This window comes from Pungitius pungitius, chromosome 13 (assembly GCF_949316345.1).
Source record: "Pungitius pungitius chromosome 13, fPunPun2.1, whole genome shotgun sequence".
Classification (NCBI taxonomy): Eukaryota; Metazoa; Chordata; class Actinopteri; order Perciformes; family Gasterosteidae; genus Pungitius; species Pungitius pungitius.
Genome location: NC_084912.1, coordinates 5,575,751 through 5,598,131, shown reverse-complemented (window position 1 = coordinate 5,598,131; position 22,381 = coordinate 5,575,751). Strand labels below are relative to the sequence as shown.

Here is a 22,381-nt window from a genome sequence, read left to right as displayed (position 1 = left end):
GAAGAAAAAAAGAAGCTCCATTTGGCTCATTTGTCTGGACCTCAGTGTGACCTCTGAACTGTCTCTCTTCTCCTCCGAAGCTTCAGAGTGTCTGTAAAGACATTTCCTACTTGGTCGACCCACTCAATAAGGTATAAAGATTCCCCCGGACGTTCCGACTCATCACTCACTGTGGTTCAGCTTCCATCGCTCGTTTGTTTGTTTCGGAGCCGCGTCGTTCTCATGCCGCTCCTTACTATTTTGATCTTCGACCATGTGACTTTCAGTGTACGTGAGTTCTCATGATTCGATCATCATTTATTACAAGCTGGTTTCCGGTTTCTGTTTTTTTTTTTTTTCCGAGGCGCTCATGGTTACCCCGCATTCGCTCCGTCATTCATTGTGTCTTTTTTTTGGGCGGCGTCGGGGTGAGGCATCAGACAACAGGGGCAAAGTTTGCCGTCATTTGAGTTAAGAAGCCGTGAATGATCAGCTTTACGTGGTGGAATGCTCTTTTTCGTCTTCTCAGTTGGCATCCATCCTCCTTCCATTTTCAGTTGTTTGTAATTTCTGTTAACTTTTTTAAATTTTTATTCTTAATCCTCCTCTCGCCTCTTCCCCCCCCCCCCAACCCCCCTCCCCCCGTCCCTGGATGCTCGCCTCTGCAGCACCTGGCCGTGAGCAGAGAAAACGGCTCGGAGTACATGCGGCGTTACAGCTGGACTCCGGACACCGTGGACCACAGTCCCAACACTGTGTCCAGTCCCATTCACTCCGGGTAAGACCAGCTGCACTGTCTCGTCCGATCTGTTTGACCACAACACGCACCCACACACACCCACACACACCCACACACCAACACTGGCGACCTTCAATGTCTGACGCGTACGCCGCCTGCGCGTTCGCATAAACTGTGGCGTAAATTATACTATGAATTTATCTATGAATCCTGCGGGCTTTCTGCGAGGCGCCGCCATTGTGCGCGTTGCGTTACAGCAACAAAAAGACACAGTGTGTCCTCCTCGACGCTCTCGTGGCATTCCACGAGTCTAGAGACACGGTCCAGATGCAGCCCCCTCCCCCCCCCCTCTCTATCTCTGTCACCGCAGAGAGCAGACTCTCCGTGTGTGTGTGTGTGTGTGTGTGTGTGTGTGTGTGTGTGCGTGTGTGTGTGTGAGGTCATAGCACCTCAGCGGCCTGTGTGTTTCACTTGGATATCATTCGGCTGTCGCTGGCGTACTTTGAATATATGACGTCGTAAAATGCCGCCTCTCAATGAACGATGCCGTCTTTGTACAGGACTTTGGTGCATGGTTTGAATTTGAAATGAAATACTGGGATCTATGCAGTTTAGTTCTAGTATCGTATTTTTTTGTTGTTGTTGTCTCTGCGTATTGATTGTTTTTTTTTGTTCATTGTTATTTTGTCCTCAGTGTGTCTTGTTGTTTCCCCTCTTCCCCCCCCCCCCCCGATTTTCCACCTCTGCACTTCTAAATCTTTTCTTCATCCTTAACAGTAACCACAGATCCCAGCAGTGATTATGAAACCCTGATACTAAAACTAAATTCTGGGGGGGGGGTTTGCCTCCTGCATTGCCTCCATTGTGTTTATTTTGCAGCCTCTCCTCCCCGCTCCCCCAGTATGACTCCAGGTGACGACTGAGTCCGCTGCTTTTCACACATGATGCCGCAGTGACGTCGCTGTCGCTCCTCCACCTCTGTCCTCCTCTCACCTCGACTCTCTCGCTTCCCCCCCTCGGCCTCCTCTCCTCCGCTCTGTGCTGGTCTCATCCGTGTGGTCTGGTGTTTCATTTGCACTGCCTAGATAGCAGAAGTGTGTGTGTGTGTGTGTGTGTGTAGTCGACGTGTTGGGTAGGCTTTTTTTTTTCGTTGATGCGGCATCTCACAGCGCACATGGAAAATATATCTTCCTCAATGCTTTACTGGGATTCTTCTAATTCCAGCAGTATAGAATAAGCAACCACACAGTACATAACATAACACTGGCATTAATAAGTACAGCAAGGTTTGGCTTTAGGCTTTACGGGCTGCTCATTCCAAATCCATCCTACTCCATCTTAACCCTTTGCTCGATTATATGGGATGTTTATTTGAGGACGCATCACATATTGATCGCATTGACCGTATCTTGGTAAAACAAAGCAGGTGTTTTAATATTTGATCACCGAATGCTGCTTTTAGAAGGAACTGAAACGTGGCAACAGTCTCACCTTCGGGCCTCGGGAGTGGAAACTAAATTTCATCAGCGCCCGGTTTAGTTTCAAACTGTGTTTAGCGTTCCTAATTGGGGCCCAAGTGAAGGTGAGAACTGCCAACTTTCACAACCAAAAGCATCTTCTTCTTTTTTCCCGCCTTCTTCCTATCGTTCTACCTCTTGCCCTTCCTCTGTTACTTTGTTTGGGGCGTCCGGTGATCACAGCATGGTAACCGTCCTCCTCACTTGTGTCCGTGCTAAAGCATCCTTCTGTCTTTCTGTCTGCCCCGTGTCCTTTTCGTTCCTCCTAACGCCGTTCCCTTTTCACGCCTTTGCAGGTTCCTGGTCAGCTTCATGGTGGACGCCCGCGGTGGCTCCATGAGGGGCAGCCGCCACAACGGCATGCGCATCATCATCCCCCCCAGGAAGTGCACGGCGCCCACCCGCATCACCTGCCGCCTGGCCAAAAGGCACAAGCTGGCCTACCCGCCGCCCATGGTGGAGGGAGAGGGGCTGGTCAGCCGGCTGGTGGAGGTCGGACCTGCCGGGGCTCAGTTCCTCGGGTGGGTCGCTGGGGGGATTTTCCCTTTTTCCTTCTGATGAAATTTGAGATATTTCCTCTTATCACTTTTATTGTGATGGATCTTCTCTTCCAGCCCGGTGATTGTGGAGATCCCTCATTTCGGGTCCATGCGGGGGAAAGAGAGGGAGCTCATTGTGCTGAGGAGTGAAAACGGCGACACGTGGAAGGAGCACCAGTCTGACGCCAGGCCGGAAGACCTCTTTGATCTGCTCACGGGAATGGATGAAGGTAGAGGAAAGGTTATTGTTATATGTGAAACGTTAACATCTGTCCACGATGGTTTGTACAAAAACACACGCTACACAAGCCAGGGTTCTGTCAGCCGGTAACCATTTACGAGAGTTGCATTTTCTCTCACAGAGCTGGACAGTCCTGCCGAGTTGGAGAAGAAGCGCATTTGCCGCATCGTCACCAGCGATTTCCCTCAGTATTTTGCCGTGGTGTCACGGATCAAGCAGGAGTCGAACCACATGGGTCCCGACGGAGGCATGCTGTCCAGCAGCACCGTGCCAATGGTCCAGGCCTCGTTCCCGCAGGGGGCGCTCACCAAGAAGATCCGCGTTGGCCTGCAGGTACTGCAGGACTCTGTGAAATCTGCATCCTGTCTCATTTTTCCTGACTCAGCCTTTTCTTCGCAGCTCAACTGTCCACTGACCTTATTTATTCATACACCTGACCCATTTGGTGGGGAATGTTTGATTGCGCACGACCGAAAAACCCCACCTTTCCTCCGTGTTTCTGTTCAGGCGCAGCCCGTGCCAGACGACATGGCGAGGGCGGTGCTCGGGAACCGGGCCACCTTCAGCCCCATCGTCACCGTCGAGCCGAGGAGGAGGAAGTTCCACAAGCCGATCACTATGACCATCCCCGTCCCGCCTCGATCGGCAGAAGGCCATCCCAGCGGCCACCGGGGCGACGCGGCGCCCTGCCTGCGTCTGCTCTGCAGCATTACAGGCAAGGAGACCATCGTATCCTTTGATGCCAATATATGTGACGGGTGACATCATTTAGTTTGCATAGTGACTCGGAGACGCGATGGCGCGGTGCACACGTCAAAGTCGGCCCGATGTGGGCACATTAGGCCCACTTTGATGTCAAAAGCCATCGGTCGATAGAGGGAAGATGAAGGGCCGAGGAGATGAAAGGATTGAGGGGTACGAAAGCTCAAGCTAAAGATAACAGCGTCTGTCAACTATGAATTGGAATAATTTTATCATATTTGCCCAAATGGTTTGCACATGTAAGCCCCATAGGCTTGACTTTATTTTCATCAATTGATAAATGGACCGTAGATAATAGACCACTTCATATTTATATGTAGTTATTTTCTTAGTTATTCTTTTTTTCTACATCTGCTTGAATAAAATGTGCAATCATAATATATGTGTGTACACTGTACATTATTGAAAAGACATCGATAAACATCAGATTGTTGCCAACTATCGATAAATGAAAAAATAGAAGATCAAGAAGCTAATATTGGAAACTCTATTGGTCCTTGTTGCATTACAGGAGGGACGTCCCCGGCCCAGTGGGAGGACATCACAGGAACCACACCGCTGTCCTTTGTAACCGATTGCGTCTCCTTCACCACAAATGTGTCGGCCAGGTGAGACTCAAACTGAACACGCACTGCTATATTATCACAGGGTGCCATGGGTTTGATGTTTGTTTCACTGTATTGTCCTCGGGGAAAGGAAAGTCTTGCTTCTCTTAGTTTAGTAGAAATTAAATGTTGGTCCTGTGACCTAGAGATGCCAGGATTAGACATTCAAAATCAAGTCACTCTGCCATAATTTAGATATTGATCTCACTTTTCAAGATACACTGATAGCAAATGAAATGGCCACATTATTGAGGCTGTTTTAATTCTCCTTAAATTCTCTCATTTTTTTTCTCAATCTTGTCTTTTAGTACACCCATAAGTAGAGCAAGTTCCCCACTTATCTGACATTACATGTTATTGACTGACTTTAACATATACATTTAACCAATTCATTGAGTGACTTCATTTTGAGGTGCATGCATAACTGTTTTATCAGTAAGCTTGATTATGCGTTTACCTAAAGTCATGTTGACCATATTTTTTGAGGGTTTGCGAACCTAATATCCCCCCAGAAAGTGATCTTCTTGGCCATGGTACACAACCATCACGGACTCTCATCCTAACTGGATCTCTCCTCCACAGGTTCTGGCTCGCAGACTGTCACCAGATTCCTGAGACGGTGAGTCTAGCGTCTCAGTTATACCGGGAGCTGATCTGCGTGCCGTACCTGGCCAAGTTTGTGGTTTTCGCCAAGATGAACGACCCGATTGAGGCGCGGCTGCGCTGCTTCTGCATGACGGACGACAAAGTGGACAAGACCCTCGAGCAGCAGGAGAACTTTGAGGAGGTGGCCCGCAGCAAAGACATCGAGGTGGGGTTTGGACTTGCTTGTGCGGACAGAGAACAAATTGTCTTTGCATCTTTTTGAAGTGCAGTTACAATCGATTTGATCAAACTCACGGCGGTCTGTAAACTTCTGTAGGTGCTTGAGGGAAAGCCCATCCACGTCGATTGCTATGGCAACCTGTCCCCTCTCACCAAAAGTGGCCAACAGCTGGTGTTTAACTTCTTCTCCTTCAAGGAAAACCGGCTTCCTTTCAATGTCAAGGTAAAAAAAAAAAGAAACCTCCTCTTTCGGGCTCATTTTCTCCTAGATTTTATTCTCAATTATTGGCTGATTACCTTATGTCAGACATATTAGATTGTCTAGTAATCAGTCAATGCAGTAAAAATGTTTAAAGCTGCAAACTAACTCAATTTATGACCCAGCCAACATGGATGGCGAAGATATTAAATGCATTTTGCTTTTACTTTCTTGAATCTATATATCATTTCCAAATGAAGGAATGTTCATTCTGCTACTAGAGAAAGAAAGAAAAGCTATTTTTGAAACACATTTTTCACTTTGCATGTCCTGTTGATGTCCTCTCCAGGTCAGAGATATGGGCCAGGAGCTATGTGGTCGCCTCTCCTTCCTGAAAGAGCCCAAATCTAGCAAAGGCCATCCACAGGCTGCCATATGCAATTTGAATATCACACTGCCAACCCACAAGAAGGTAGGGTCCCCATGTTTGAATAGCTCATTATTCTATCATATCATCTCATCAACATGTAAATTAAAATTGAAATACAGAAAGCGATGTTGTCCGGACATCAAGAGGAGCCACTGGAGTTCATTTGGTCTTAGAAACGACTGCCTGCTGCTTGTGTCTTTTATGAGTGTTGAATCCTGTGCCAGTCATGAGACCCCACAACGTACACATGCAGCCGCACATGCACACCGTGCTTTGTTCTATTGCCTGGCTCATTGTGGGCACATAACAATTATGCAGAGAGACGACTCTTCTCATCTGTTTGTTTGTTGTGGTACCGTCTGATCACAAGAAACTGAACTTTTTTTTGCTTTTGCTTTTTTTTATGTTGCTGTTCATTTGGTATTAATCCCGTAGGTTTTTTCTGATGCCTTTTGTTGTTTTTGCTGCTCCACTTTCATCCCCTGAATTTTTATTTCCACCTCCCCGCTCATTATAACGTCCCTGCTCTCCATTGTGTCATCTCTCCCCTCTCCTGCAATGCATCTTGGAATACCACAGGATATGGAGTCTGATCCTGATGATGAGGTAAAACAGATTCTTCATCATCACATGGAACTGCTTCTTCTTTGTCGTCCTTTCTGTTGGCTTTTACTGCAGATGCTGTAGTAAATATGCGTGCCCCGGATATTTTGTCTCTGTACAGTACCTCGGTGTGAAAGATGCTTCGGAGTGCATGTTCTTTTGTTTTTTTTTACACAGCTACGTGATTTCAGAAGTAATGCATGAGTGGACATGGCAGCTGTTTTAATCAGCAAGGGTTAATTTATTGTTGTCTTCATCCCAAAGTGCAGTGGAGCCGATTGCTGTGCCACACCTCAGTTTGTTTTCCATCTCTATCTTCCTCTCCATACATGTCCAACAGGAAATCACCATGTCCCCATCCGTACTATTAACTCACAGGAGGTTTCGCGCAGGACTATGATACCTTTTTGTCGGCTTCAGATGAAACATCAACAATCTTATCGTTCGTCTAGTTAGTCATTGTTTTGTTATTTTTGGAGGTTTTCCTTCTTCACCCTCGTCTTTGGCCTGTTTGCAACAGACAAACTAACACTAAAACATTTATTGGAGACTTTAAATAATGGGAGATAAGTAGTAGCCGTTTTTTACTTGAATACTTACATTATAGTGACCACGTATGTTTTATTTCTTTTATATAAATGTAATGACCCAGCCGCCAAACAGAATGCTGGTTTTTGACATTTTCAGAAAGTTGTTCAAACTAGATTATACAGTAACAGAAAAATATATATTATGTATATTAAATGACAGAGCTACTACTTGCTCTCAATATAGGGATATACTGTAAAACTGCCATGAAGTTAGATATTAATATTTTTTTCAATTTTCGCGGAGTTTAAAATTTTCACCAATATTAGTCCTGATCATAAAAAACAAATCTGTCCCCAGGAAGAATTCAATAGAAAAATTTAAAAAAACATGATTGTGAGACGGTGCGAATGAAAGAGAGACGCATTCTTCGCTCCAACCTCCACCACCTCACTTTTTACCTTATTTCAGGAAGGCTACGCTTTTTACTGCACTGGCATTGAATGATGCTGTAAAATACAGAATTGTCCAGTATAAACTTCTTTTTTTGGAGGGCCGGCTAAATTAGTTTCACCCTCCTAATATTGAACATTAATTTTACACAGCACAACTATTGCTGACCACGTACCGAAGTAGACCATACAGACAAAGCACATTTGGTTTCAAGCTATGACATTGAGCAATGCAGTGAGTGAAGAGATGCATTTCTCTCCAGTGGAGGCACTACAGCACACCTGCAGTGTCTCCTTGTGCCAGTACTAACAGCATGTGCTGATTCACTAAAAACATGGCCAGTTTTCGTTCATTGAGGTACCTAAACTAACAAATTAACATTAACATCTATACCTAATTCTGATAGATCAGAATCACATTTCACCATATTTTTTATGTTAAAGCATCTTTTGTTCTTTTTTGTTTGTTTCAGACTGAAAAGCCAGAACGACGTCATACCTTTGCCTCCTTAGCTTTGCGTAAGCGCTACAGCTATTTGACCGACCCAGCAGCGAGTGAGTTTCCCGTTTTTACTTGCATTACATTTTTTATTGAATTCAGATGTTAGTGTGAATTGATTAGTTTTAGTGTCTGAAGGTCCCTCTCCACATTATCTTTCATATAGCCGTAGCATAGAATGAGGTCTACCTGTTCATCGATCATTTATTTTATCCACCTGAAACACACTCTATCTGTCGTTCATCCAACATTTGCATGTTTTACTGTGTGTCACGCTTCGCTTACCCACTCCGTGTTGACCAAAAGTCTTCCTGTTTCAATTGTTTTTTCATTTTACATTTGTGGAAACACTGGGAATCAATGTCTGTCTTTTCATTTATCATTTCAGCAAAACATGTTTTGATTCATGTTGAATAAAAATATTCTTTTGAATTGTTCTCATATTTTTACGGGCCATTTCACTCTTATTGGCTTTATGATTGTGTGCGGCTGTGTATATTAATGTGGTAACAGGTTGCACTTTACATCAACTTGAGCTCCCTTCATTTAGACCTTGCTCGAGCAAGTAATTTCTGGGGTAGTTTTTGTATTTCATTCAATAACACAGATGTTTTTCAAGTCTGTGTTTTGTTTGTATTCAAGTCCTGTCCATCCAAGGTATTACTTAAAGAAATATGTTGTTACAAAGAATCTGATTGAATTTATATTTCATAGGTAGAGGTAATTCAAATGTCCCAAATTGCAGATCATGCTGGACAGGCGTGAATCGGTGATTTACTGTTTACCTTTTTTGTAAAGTGCAACCTCGTATTTCATTCATGACCAAGCAAGTGAAGTGTTTTTTTTACTAATAATATACACTTGTGGGGTCATCTCTGGCATTTAAAATGAACCAAATGAACACATGTCGATCAAACATGTACCGTAAAAGGCACTGTTGCAAGGAGGCAAATAGATAAATGCACATCAGAAGTCAATGGAATTGTGATTTTTGGTTATCATGTCATTTTTTTGCCAAGTCTACCACGTGTCAAGCATTTTGTTCCAATACCTGCTCTGTTCTTTATTGTGTCTTGTGACTACTCGCTTATTTTAGACCATCATTTGCCATATCATCCTTGGTTTTTAACTGGGGACCTTTCTTACAATTCCTGTGTTAAACTTTGTCTTGTTGTTGTGAAAATGCTGGTTCTGACTGACTCAAATTTCTCTCTCTGGTTTTTATCTTTTGTTTCCACTTATTTTCCGTTACATTTTCCGTTTACTTTTTTTGTTGTTTTTGATTTAAATTATTGTTGAAGAAACAACTGATCGAAGCTCGCCGAGAACACAGCCTTCTAGCTACCCTCACAAACCTGTCTTTTCAACGAGATCTTATCAGGCGTGGTCGCCTGTTCCTGTCGCCGTCCCTTGCCAAGCCAAGTCTGGGTTTGGCTCCCTCTCCAGTTCGTCATCCAACACGCCCTCTGCCTCTCCATTAAAGTCTGTCTGGTCCATCAACTCTGCCTCTCCCATCAAGACAAACATCCCAGGATCACCAGCCTCTTCTGTAAAGTCAGTTAGTGACATGGCCTCTCCCATCCGATCTTACAGAACTATCTCCTCTCCCATAAAAACTGTAGTCCAGCAAGCCCAGTACCCAGTGCAGGTCAGCCACAGTCCCCTGGCCTCACCAGGTAGAAGCGCCTCAGATTGCATATCCATTAAAGGACTGGCAGCATTGTCTGCTAGGACTTCACCTATAACTGTCTCTGGACCAGGAAGCCCTCTTCTTGAGAGAACATCAAAAAGCATGACCCCTCCAACCTCTCCCAAATCCTCCCAGAGCATGTTCACTTCACCCCTGCCATACAAGACCGTAATGGGAGGCTCTTGTGGCACAGGATCTTCCTCCTCGCCCATAAAAACAGTCCCCGGTCTCTCATCCGTGCGTTCCTTTGCCGCAGACGTCACTGGCCCTGCAAGGAACCTGTTCTCCTCCCTTTCGTCACCACTTAAGTCCTACACTCCACCGAGTGCTGCAGCTCTGATCAATGGAACTGTGTCACCCACACAGTACCGCTCTTCATCCCCCACATCTCTTCTCGCGAGCAGTCTTCAAGAGAGAATACAAGCAACCACCAACGCTGCGACTACAAGTGTCAATGCAGCTTTTGATGAGGTTGAGAAAACCTTCAATTCTTGTTCTGCAGGCTATGGCACCTTAAAGTCCATGTCCTCTTCAGCATCCTCCTCATATCAGTCCATTAGATCATCTGCTTCAAATTCTCTCTATGCCTCCCTGAGATCCCCTCCTAACACGACCACCACTAGTGTGACATCCAGCACGATGACTATCCCAGTGTACTCTGTAACTAACGTGCTGCCTGAGCCCCAGTTTAAAAAGTTACCCGAGGTGTCAAAGTCAGCCGCAGCCCTTCTGTCCCCGCGGAAGACTGTGCCCGTTGAGGTGAATGCTCAGGTGCAGTCTTCCTTTGCCAGAACTCTCTCCCCACTCAAATCGCCTCTTTTTTCTGCCGGCCTCAAATCAAATACCGCATCGCCGCTTTCATCGAGCCAAGAGATTCTGAAAGATGTGGCCGAAATGAAAGAGGACTTGATACGAATGTCAGCCATTTTGCAGACGGACCCCAATTCCACTGCTAATAAAGGTTTCCAGTCAGATTCCCCTAAAGAGGCTAGGATAGAGGACGAGGAGCCATATAGAATTGTGGAGAAAGTAAAGCAAGATTTAGTCAAAGTGAGTGAAATCCTCACCAAAGACACTGGGAAGGATGGAAGGGTTTCCCTTGCACGAGGTTCTTTGGATGACATACATTTCTCAAAAGTACAAGTCGAACAACCGCCAAGCAACTGGAGCTATCCACCGAGATATGAGACTGTGGTTCCTCAAGCCAAGTCCAAAACCATACCCGATAGAGATTTCAATCTCTCCAAAGTGGTTGACTACCTGGCCAATGATGTTGGCAGTAGCTCCTTCTCCAAAACACATGACACAAAACATAAAGCAGATGAGGGAAAGAGAGAAGGACAGGGCAAGGAGAAGCAGAAACGTGTCCTCAAACCCACCATAGCAGTTCAGGAGCATAAGCTGAAAATGCCTCCAACAAACATGCGCTCATCACCTTCAGACAAAGAGATTAGTAAAGTAGCAGATTCGCTTTTTGACAGTGTGCTAGACTCCCCTGATGATATCTCACACGAACAGGATAAAAGCCCCCTCTCCGATAGTGGCTTTGAGACCCGTAGTGAAAGGACACCCTCCGCTCCTCAGAGTGCAGAGGGCATGGGCCCCAAGGCCCTTTTCCAGGATATCCCAGTTCCCCCAGTAATCACTGAAACTAGGACTGAGGTTGTGCATGTCATCAGGAGCTATGAGCCCCCTGAGGATAATAAACAACCTGCAATGGAGGATGCACATCCCGTCAGATATATTGATTCAGATTCTAAAGGGCATCAAGCTACATCAACTCCAGATCAGAATAAATGCTATTCGATAAAAGTCAGCCCAGATGAGGATCCAATGGGGAAAGGGATGAGGGTAAAGGAGGAGACTCACATCACCACCACCACCAGGATGGTGTACCACAAACCGCCTGGTAAAGAGACCGCATCGGAAAGGTGTGAGGAAACTATGTCCGTGCATGATATAATGAAGGCTTTTCAGTCAGGCAAAGACCCTTCTAGAGAGCTGGCTGGGCTGTTTGAACACAAGACCAGCAATGAGGAAACATCACAACGAGTCCTCGAGGACATCCACTCCAAACCTAAGGTTGAAAGAATAATTGAGGTTCACATTGAAAAGGGAAGTAAAACAGAACCGACAGAGGTCATCATCAGAGAGACAAAAAACCATGCGGAGAAGGAAATGTATTACTACCCAGGAACTAGACAGGAAGAGGAAGAGCCTGAAGAATCGCTTCCAGTTTACCTTGACTGCCCCAGAGTGCACACAACCATGTCCCAAGAGGAAGACAGCCGTCCTAGTTCAGCCCAGCTCTTGGCAGATGAATCTTACAAAACACTGAAGCTACTAAGCCAGCAATCCGTAGAGTACAATGAGGATGAAGCCTCAGAGCTTAGGGGAGAATCTTATAATTTTGCAGAGAAAATGCTGCTCTCTGAGAAATTTGACCAGTCTCATTCTGACACAGAGGAATATCTGAGGGATAGGTCTCGCTTCCACTCGCCAGACAGAAGCACTCACAGTGAGGGTAGATCAGTTGCGCCAAGGACAGAGTATGTCTTTAGGTCGTCCAGAAATGTGTTTGACAAATCTGGAAGAATGGCCAATGTCGACGATAACTTTGACAAACTGACACTTTTGCAGTATTCGTCTGAGCCGGGTAGCCCAAAACAATCAGTTTGGATGCGTGTGTCGGATGACACAAAGAGTCAGGAGAGAGAACAGCTTATGTATGAGGACAGCGTGGACAGGACTGTAAAGGAGGCAGAGGAAAAACTCAGTGAGGTATCTCAATTCTTTCGTGAGAAAACCGAACAGCTCAATGATGAGCTCTCGTCTCCAGAAAAGAAGTCTCGAAGACCAGACTTCAGGGAGTCTCGATCCGGCCCCAGTTCCACACACAGCAGTCCAGAAAGGTCAGCTTATAGGAATGGAGGTAGTGGAGAAGAATGGAGTAGAGAAAGGCTTCGAGACAGGTTCAGCTCCAGTGACAGGAAATGTGCCAGTTTGCCGAGCAGTCCAGAGAGGAGAGTGTTGCTGCAGTACAGCGAGTCAGACCCAAGAAAACAAGGAGATACCAAGTCACAGGGGAGCACAGGTGAAAGCCCAAAACCTTTTCAAATGTCTTCGTCCAAAGTTAGTGCTGTGAGGTTAAAGTTTGAACAAGAGGCACAAAAGCAAGATAGGAGTCCTCAGAGTGGCCAAAATTCAAATCCTCCTATCAGGAAGCTCCAAGAAACAAAGCTACCTGTGTATCAGGTGTTTGCTGGTCCAAACATTCCAAAAACACCAGACAGTCCAGGAAACCAGAGAAGACGTCTAGATAGTGAATCAAACAAGTTCTCAACCATGCACGAGACCGGTGAAAAAGATCAGGAAGAGAAAAAGTTATTCAAAGCATGGGAGAGTCAAGACTACGGGAACTACAAATCCCAGTCGCCCAAATTATCTCAGTCCTTAATCCAAGATTCTATAAAAGATGGCAAGAATAGTGATTCACAACTACAAGAAACCACCAAGAAAATAATCTACACAGAATTTGTTGTCCGAGAAAGTCCAAATAGCAATGATAGTCTAAAAAAAAACTCGGAATCACAAATTCCTATAAGAAAGCCATCTAATTTCTCCGAAAATCAAAAATCCACAACTTTAAAATTAGATGCCTCTGTTGAACCCCATGAGAGGACAGGCTCTCATATACCAACTTTAGCTAGAAATCGGTTACACAGTAGCTCTGAATCCAACAAGTCTACTCGCGGATCATCACTAGGAAAATCCACTGACTCATCCGACGGTAGCCTGTCGAATGTCGTGTGTAACGGTGTTGATAGTGACCAAGTAGGGTATTTGGATGAATTAACTCCTACAGTTGTCACAGAGGGTTTCAAAGACATTACACCTTTACCTGTGTATGTTAGCATCCAAGTAGGAAAGCAGTATGAAAAAGAAACAGCCTCAGGGCAACTGGGGACATACAAAAAGATAGTAAGCCATGAGAGTAGGACAGTGCATGAGACCAGGGGAGCATTTTACACCGTCAAGCAGAAGCAGCCTGCATCTCCTCAAGGAAGTCCCGAAGATGACACTCTAGAACAAGTCACTTTCTTGGACAGCTCTGGGAAAAGTCCTGTTACCCCTGTGACACCCAGCTCCGAGGAAGGGAGTCTGGGATCAAGAATACCAGAATCTGTGATAGGATTCATGCCTGGAATGCCAGGTCCTATCCTAGAGGAGTCTGAGGAGGAAGAAGGGCAAACCTTCATCTACAAGGGGCCCTCGAAGGAAAATCCCAGTAGAAAACAGGATACAGAGAGACAAAAGACAAGGGGTAAAAGAGTGGCTTACATAGAGTTCCCACCCCCTCCTCCTTTAGAAGCAGAGCAGTCCGACCCTGAGAAAAGGGGCTCTTGTGCTTCTTCTGAGGCAGAGACAGAAATGATCGAGGTAAACCTTCAAGAGGAGCATGATAGGCACCTCTTAGCGGAGCCTATTATCAGGGTCCAGCCTCCATCCCCTGTTCCCCCTGGAGCTGATAACAGTGACTCCAGTGATGATGAGTCCGTCTTCCACCCCATCCCTGTCAAAAAGTACACCTTCAAAATGAAAGAAGAGGGAGAGAAACAGCCTAAAAAATCAGAGAAAAACGAGAATAGTAGGGAGTCTGAGATCAATGGTGTCGTAAAGGAGGAGGATGCTGACTTTGACCAAAATGGCAATGACCAATCAGTCACTGACTGCTCCATAGCATCCACTGCTGAGTTCTCACATGACACAGATGCTACTGAAATTGACTCTTTAGATGGGTATGACCTTCAGGATGAGGATGACGGACTAAGTGAGGACCCTAAAACGTCTAGCATGTCCAATGATGGCAAAACCACTGACCGCTCCTTTATTCAGTCTAAGCTTGAAGTGATAGAGGAAGAGAAATGTGAAGAAGGGGGGGATAATGGAGTGGCTAAAACCTCAGCCAGTGGAGAGGAGAAAGATTATACCCTTGAAGGAAGACATCCAGAAAGGCAGACTTTCGCTGATAACTACTTTGGCTACCAACTTGAAGAGGAGCTGAATTCAACCTTTAAAACTGTTGCCACCAAAGGCCTGGACTTTGACCCCTGGTCAACCAAAGGGGGCGATAGCGACGGAGTTTTTGAGTCCAAAACAAAAGACGAGGACCCAAAACCTTTTGGTTTATCGGTGGACGACAAATCACAGGCTACAACCCCCGACACAACCCCCGCTCGAACACCGACTGATGAGAGCACACCGACTAGTGAGCCTAACCCCTTCCCTTTCCACGAAGGGAAGATGTTTGAGATGACCCGCAGTGGTGCTATTGACATGAGCAAACGGGACTTTGTTGAAGAGAGGCTTCAGTTTTTCCAGATTGGTGAGCATTCCTCTGACCCTAAAACAGGGGAAAAGGGGAGAGGGGGCAAGATCCTGGGGGTAATTTCCTCTCACTCAGGGGAGAAGGTTATAGATACTACCACAGACAGCAGCACAACAACACCACCAGCAACAACAGCAAAATCCAGTACTGCACAGTCTGGCGGTACTGATGCCCCCACCTGTGAAGCCATAGCTGAGACCTCCTCATGCACAATCACAGCCTCTAAGGTTGATCCCAAATTTCGCACTCCTATTAAGATGGGCATAGCTGCCTCTATAACTGTGAAAAAAGACTCAGGGGATCTCACCAATTGTAAAGCCGAGGTGTCAGAGGGACAGATAGTGCCAGAATACATCAGTATAGAGGGTCAGTGTACAGAAAGCCAGACTAGCAGACACACTGAGCCCACGATAGAGAGACAAGATTTCCCCTCTGAAAACTACAACAACAACAATAACCTTGAGGCCTCCAGTGTTCAGGCCAACTACATTCAATGTGGTAGTGTGGTGTTTAATTTGCAGTCCTCCTCTGAACCCACTCTTCAAAAAGCTAGTAGGATAGAAACACTGGGCTGCAGGGATGGAGAGGAGGGAGCGGAAGTTACCAGCAGTGGTCAAGCGCAGGAGCAGAAAAGTGAAACCCTCAAAGAAGGTGAAGTGAAGCAGCCCAAGTCGAGGCTTCCAGTGAAAGCCTCGGGTTGGTCATTTCACACGCAGGGAACAGCCATAGGCAAACAGAAGCCCAAACAAGCAGTGAAGGTCGAGGTCAGGAAGAGACAAAAGCCAGCCATAGCCAAAGTAGAACCCAGATCCAGAATACCAATCAAGGATGTTAAAAAGAGCGGCCCTGCTGCCACAGCCAGTCCACTTGTTTCAGTCCGTGTCCCCTCGCAGCCAACAAGGGCATTGGACACAGGGAGAGCAGCCATACAGTTGCCCACGAGGTTACCATTGAACGATAGACATCAGGTCAGCAAAGTGAAACCCGAGGGAGCATGCAGACAGGACAGACAGGAGAACCCAAGCGAGGTTTGTAAGCGCACGATCGAGTACTTTAAAGGCATTAGCGGGGAGACGCTAAAGTTGGTGGACCGCCTGTCAGACGAGGAGAAAAAGACGCAGACAGAGCAGTCGGAGGAAGACAGCACCTCCCGGAGCACCTCTCTGTCGGACGCCTCCCAGCCTTCCCAGCCCTCCCAGCCCTCCCGCTCATCCAGGTCTGGTAGAGGGTCGAGGGCTGAGGCCGGGGCCGCGTCCGTAAGGGCAAAGGTGGCGACGACGGACAGGGCCTCCGGCAGTGAGAGGAGCAGGAGGAGTAGGCGGACTGGTGGGAAGGAGGGCAGTCAGGGACTCACAGGGTCTCGAACGCCTCCCGTCGCGGAGATCAAGCCTAGTTTGTAAAACTTTCACACTATGTTTAAAATACATCTATATATATTATATATATTTCACTTTCAATTGCATGACCTTGTTGTGATCGTTTGATGGATTGACTGGAATGCCTGTGGCGTGTTTACATATTCTCTTCAGAACAGTAGCTGTCATTTACATTTTTATTTTTTGTCATTGATGTACTGTGTACTGTATTGTCCTTGTTGCAAGATTCTCTTTTCTCTGTTCCCCCTTTTTCAACCCTTTTAAATCTCCGTATAGTACATTGAGCATGCCAGTAGTAGTGACTGGTTCACTGGTCAAACCAGTACCTTTTTGACTCCCTGATCTGTCTGTTTGTCTGTCTGTCTGTGAGAGGGAGGGGAGGAGGGGGGGGGGGCACCAAGTTATTGTTGTAGTTCTAACAGAATCTTTCATGCTATCAGTAGTCATTTAAGCTGACTAGAACACACAAAAGCGTCTTTGCATGTTGACATTGTAGATTCTAACATAGATTGATTTGTAGCGCAACGTATCTGTTGTTGAGAGTCATGTTGTGCTTTGTTTTGTGTGATTCTCATGACAGTTACTGCCTGCTTAGAGGATACATACCACAGTCACAGAGCACCACTTACTCTATGAACATACGTCGCCCATAATGTCTCTAGTGTAAAACCTCCTTTTCTTGCCATCCTGGGGAAATATTTGGAATCTATATTATAGCTATAAAACGCTAATAGGTTAACAATTAACAGTAATATTATTATTTCAAAGACAACCTTAATTAGGATGAACCAGTGGCCAGAAATGGAAAACAATATCCATGTTTTTTTTCTCTCTGTAAGTGTTAAGACTGTGAATCTTAATGATGAGTCATTGTCCTCTATATTCTCAGGTCCCCAGAGTCCCTGTGAGCGAACAGACTTGCGCATGGCGATCGTCGCAGATCACCTGGGACTCAGTTGGACAGGTGACAAACAATCTGCATCGCATCTCTTTTCTCTTTTCTTTGTTCTCAACGCCAGTTATTTACCGCCAGGCTGAAAGATGACTTCATAAAGAATTCCAGGCGGCTTGTCTTAACTACAGCCTTGAGTCCGGTTTTGCAATGTAAATTAAACGTACATCAAAGCGTTGAGTTGCTGTCTTTGTCTCATCACAGAGTTGGCTCGGGAGATGAACTTCACAGTGGATGAGATCAACCACGTCAGGCTAGAAAACCCCAACTCGCTGACAGCCCAGAGCTTCATGCTACTTAAGAAATGGGTCAGTCGGGAAGGAAAGAACGCCACAAGTGAGACTACTTTTAGAATTAATTTAGAAAAACGTTGGATCCCGCAGTTCTGCCCACAATTACAAACCTTGTTTCATCTTGTTGTTTTAGGTGACTCAATACAATTGTTTTTTTCTTCTTCTTTCCGCAGCGGATGCCTTAACTTCAGTGCTGACCAAAGTCAATCGGATGGATATTGTGACTTTACTGGAGGGCCCAATATTTGACTATGGTAACATTTCAGGCACGAGATGTTTTGCCGATGATAACGCTGTTTTCCGGGATCAGGCTGATGGTAAAGTTTAGCTCTGTCTAGCTGACCTCTTACCTCTCCCTGCTACCTTTTTCTGTTGTGCCAATGCATGGATTACATTTGTAAATAATAGTCAGATTTGGATTTTGTTTGGACAACTGGCTCATAATGTTCCCCAAATGCATTCTTGATTCCCTTGCTTTACAGTTTACTTTGCAAATGAATAATTATAGTATATTAATATTAAATTATGCATTCATTAGCCCTTGCACTGATTTGAATTGGCTGCTTTTGGATTTATCACCATCAGGTCTTGCTCAGGGCAAATGCTCCTTTACAAATCACAATTGTCTTTCCAGTTGTCACAAATGAGCAATATCCAGTAGCGCATTGCATGCTGCAACATTACATGCTACTTAAAAAAGTAGAAATGAAATAACCCCATAGATTCTGCTTTTTTCTGTTGGTCTAGTTTAGTTCTCCTAGTTCTCCTCCAGTTCCTCTGAGCCTCCTTCCTTGGATAGAGGAGAGAATCTCTCTCGTGACCTGCCTCGTCTCCCTCTTCCTCCTTCCTCCCATCACATCCCCACAGCAGCATCTGCTGCTGATAACTGCACATAACAGCTCTTAAGGCATTAAGAGTCATGTGCTGACCTGTCCTTATCCATCCCTCATATGCCTCCCCCTCCACACCCCTGAATTACGTCATTCATTGTCTTCTTGTGCAAGCTTTTTTCACATTAAACCATCTTTCATGTGTTCTTTTTCCTTTTTGGGCCCCTTTCCACCTCTCATGCATGTCTTGCCTTATTCCTTCCCCGTAGTTTGCGTGATCATCCCCTTAACCCCCAGACGCACTGGAGCTGCCTCCACCCTGCAGACACCCAGCACCTTACCGACAAACCCAACCCCCCCGCCGACCACTCCCCTTACACTCGCTGCAGCGCGTCACCGCCGCCCCTTTTCCCCGCGCCGCTCCCCGAGTTACGAGTCCTCCATTTCCCTCAAAGACTTGGCCCCCCCGGCGCTGTTCAAGTCACAGCAGTTCAACTTCCTCTCCCCTCCTGCCCCATGCGCCACCCCTCAGCGCCCCCCCCCTGCTGACGCTCGCCGCCCCGCTGCCTTCCCCCCGGCGACCCGCCCGGCCTCCCCGATCCCGCATATCACCTCACCTTTGCCTCCCTCCCCTACTCCTAACTCACCCATTCCTCCTTCAGCTCCGGGCTCTTCCGCGTCCCTCCCTGCCTCCCCCTCGCTCCCCCCGCACACTTCAGACCCTTCAGCGGCCGAACCGAACGCCTCCTGGCTTACGACATCCGGGTCTTCCTCCGGCGCGTCGTGTCGCGCTACCGCCCCCTCCTCTATGACGGCAACCACACCGCCCATCCTCACCCTCGCAGCCTCTCCCGTTGTCGCCGGCGCGTCTGAGCCCCCCGCCGCACCCGCTCCTCCCACCTTCTCCTCGCCCTCAAGCATGACCTCACCCTCTGTCGCCGTGTCCCCGAGCGATGAGGCGCTGGTGACCCAGCTGACCGCCTGCTCCCGTCCCGTCTCCCCTCTCTCCTTTCCTTCTCTCCCTCCCGGCTCTGCCTCTGGGTCCCGGTGTCCAAGCCCCGCTCCTCCGTCCCCTCCTCTCCGCTCCCTGTCTCCCTGTCCGCTCTGCCAGTTCGGTTTCGCGCCAGCCGTCTCCCCACCTCCACCTCGACTCCCCGTTGACCCTTCGACGACGGAAATTTTGTTTTAGCATGCTCTGTCCTTTTTATCCTTTATCCTTTCTTCTCCAGTCTTTCTTCTCACATATCTCATCTGTCGACTGTCTCATGTGAGCATGTAACAACACCCTGGCAACAATTAATATACCTTCCACTCATCACGTCAGATGCTACACGATAAATAAGGCCTTACGTCACTAATGTGTCACACTTTTAACGTCTTACCTCACCACACCCAAAAAATTAATTTCTAAACATGACGTTGCTTTTTTGATTACTGCCCATTTGAATATTCTTATTTAAGTATCTTAGATCAAATTTGTATTTGTGTTAAATAGGGGGTTTCGACACATTCTCATGTATGGTATATATTTATTACATTTACTGCATTTGTTTGACAGTAGTTAGTCATACTGCCATAATGTCTGACATATCAACGTCTCAGCCGGTGGTTGTCTGCATACATGCTCTACACTTCAGCCGCGGTGCCATCGTCCATGTCATGTGCTGTGTGGTTTAGGGTGTGTGTTTTTCGGTGTGGTATGCCTCCGTGCGTGTCTGTCTCTACATTTGTCATCCTGTCACCTGCAGATTATCACAGCATTCTAGCGGAGCTGCAGTCCCCCGCTGCACTGCACTCCGACCCCAACTTCCTGGAGCCCGAACTCCCCGTCACCCCCAACCCTTCCCTTGCCCACCACCATTACCCAGAACCAGGCAGCCCTTTGCCCGCTGACTCCCAGCCTCAGCCCCTCCCCTGGAGCCCGCAGATAGAGCCGGACAGCCCCCCTAGGAGCCCCCCCAGGCCCAGTGAGCTGGCCCTGTCCGTCCCGGTCTTTGTTCTCCCTGACCCTGTCCCTCCCAAGGTCACGAAGCCTCACATCGCTCTGAACGACCAGCTGCTTTTGAGCGAGGAGGAGGACAGGTCCTGTCACGAAATGGGGTTCAGCCACAAGCCCAGGTCGCACTGCCCCCCTGCGACGTGTGAGTTAGACATCGACATGGCTTACTCCACATCTTCCCCTTCACTCTCATCCGTATCATCAATAACCCCTTCATCGCCCGACGGAGCACAGAGGAGAGATGGGGGAGCGCAGATGGGCTCCCCCGATGTGGCACGCGACGATCTATTGAAAAGGAAAGTGACAATGGAAATAGAGAAGGTCGCGGAGATGGTCGCAGCAGAGTTGGCGATGGGAAATGGATTAGTGGAAAAGTGGGTAGAGCAGGACTTGATCAAAAATGTGGAAAGAAAATGTGAGATGGTAACACAAGACAGGCCTGCTTTGGCAGAGGAGAACAACATTTTGAAGCAACCTGAAGTGGAAAAAGGTTGCACCACAGTAGAGGCTGAGGCGGTCAAACAGGGTTTAAATGAAACAGCTGAGGAGCAAAAAGTTGATGGGATCAGCGGGGAAAGGGTCTACCGGGAGGACACGCCGCAGTTTAGAGACGAAGAAGGGTTGCGGGGCGGTAAAGGAGACATTTGCGGCACAGCAGAAGAGGACCAAGCAGCCGAGGGACACGCGGTTGCTCCGACCTCTCCTCGGGCCTGGGTTGAGGCCCTTGGGGAACGTCAGCCCAGTGAGTCTGAATCCAACGGGGAAGGAGAGGAGGGAAACGGAGACAATGAAATCCCAGAAGAGGAGGTGGAGAGAGAAGAAGGCTCAGAGGAGAAGGAGGGGGACAGAGAGATGATGAGCCAGGCCAGTGTTCAGGAGATTCTCGATCAGGTCGAACAAGCAGAACAAGAAGTGTGTTCATTTTCAGGTTGGCACAGTGATACATCCAGCGTCAACGTGGAACCACCGACGCCAGGCCGCAGCGTCAGCTCCGAACTGCTCGACAGGCGGGAAAGGTAAAAGAAATTTAAAAAAAACTACAGGTCCTCGCTGGATAAAACGGATACGTAAAAATATGACTAAAATAACGGATGTTATTCTGCTGCAAATCCAAACGTGTGCATCTCCGTCGACAGCCAAGAGAACTCCAGCGAGTCCATCACTTCCTCGTCCAGAGGGGAAACTGCGAGGTCCCGACCCAACGGCAACAACTCCAAGCACGCGCCTCAGGACCGCTCGGCGGCGTCAGCGAATGGCAGAAAGGAAGAGGGAGCCCTGGTGTCGGAACGAAAAGTAAAGGTGATAACAATTCACTAATAAGAGCGCTACAACACTTTATTCTATTGTCATCGCAGGAGTCTGAACATGTGCTGTGTGTACTGTGCTGAAGGAACATAAACGTTATTGTTTTATTCCAGGCTGCTCTTTTCTGGTTGGACAGAGCTAACCGCCGAGTCAAAGTACACCTACAGCCACGCAAATGTCACAACTAACTCATTTTCTCACTGCTCTCTCCCTCCTGACTCCTGTTGCCGTAACGATCTCATGAAACCAAAGTTACATTACATGTGATGTGGTGTCACGAAAGTTTGTGTCTCTACGGTTGAAATGCACTTATTGTAAGTCGCTTTGGATAAAAGCGTCAGCCAAATGACACGTAATGTAATGTATTAAAACCCTTCCTCCGCAGCATCTTAGCGTAGACTCGGGTTCAGAAGAAGAACAGACAGTAACCACCAGAATCTTCAGGCGCCGTCTCATTTTAAAGGTACCCCCCGAAAAAACCCGGAGCGGCCCGCTGAGCTTTGGTTTGGTTTGGTTTGGTGTGGGTTTAGAGCGCTCAGTGCAGTGTGCGTTGCAGTGGTACTTCTGGGTGTACTGGTAGTATCTAGGTGTTGTCATGTTTGTGTACCTGACCGTGCAACCCGTTGCTG

The 22,381-nt window shown here is 47.1% G+C and overlaps 2 protein-coding genes across 11 annotated transcripts in view; both read left to right on the top strand.

Moving 5' to 3' along the window:
• The window catches only part of LOC119213870 (ankyrin-3), a 46,023-nt gene that overhangs the window by 19,954 nt on the left and 3,688 nt on the right, over positions 1–22,381 (top strand). For 2 of the 10 annotated variants that reach the window (XM_062566445.1, XM_062566444.1), the window contains 19 exons: positions 648–757; positions 1,598–1,630; positions 2,532–2,756; positions 2,850–3,004; positions 3,137–3,348; positions 3,523–3,730; positions 4,289–4,385; positions 4,965–5,193; positions 5,305–5,430; positions 5,756–5,878; positions 6,416–6,442; positions 7,893–7,974; positions 9,220–16,389; positions 17,263–17,337; positions 17,530–17,661; positions 17,792–17,935; positions 20,197–21,463; positions 21,584–21,746; positions 22,138–22,215. In XM_062566445.1, coding sequence (XP_062422429.1) covers positions 648–757; positions 1,598–1,630; positions 2,532–2,756; positions 2,850–3,004; positions 3,137–3,348; positions 3,523–3,730; positions 4,289–4,385; positions 4,965–5,193; positions 5,305–5,430; positions 5,756–5,878; positions 6,416–6,442; positions 7,893–7,974; positions 9,220–16,389; positions 17,263–17,337; positions 17,530–17,661; positions 17,792–17,935; positions 20,197–21,463; positions 21,584–21,746; positions 22,138–22,215 — 10,656 coding nt within the window. Of the gene's footprint in view, positions 1–80; positions 132–647; positions 758–1,597; positions 1,631–2,531; positions 2,757–2,849; positions 3,005–3,136; positions 3,349–3,522; positions 3,731–4,288; positions 4,386–4,964; positions 5,194–5,304; positions 5,431–5,750; positions 5,879–6,415; positions 6,443–7,892; positions 7,975–9,219; positions 16,390–17,262; positions 17,338–17,529; positions 17,662–17,791; positions 17,947–20,196; positions 21,464–21,583; positions 21,747–22,137; positions 22,216–22,381 lie in introns of those variants that run through there. The other 8 variants (XM_062566442.1, XM_062566443.1, XM_062566446.1 and 5 more) reach the window with 8 other exon arrangements.
• LOC134135195 (uncharacterized) lies at positions 17,942–20,190 on the top strand. Its single transcript, XM_062566451.1, has one exon. It carries the CDS (start codon positions 18,648–18,650, stop codon positions 19,635–19,637), a length of 990 nt encoding a protein of 329 aa, XP_062422435.1. The 5' UTR covers positions 17,942–18,647; the 3' UTR covers positions 19,638–20,190.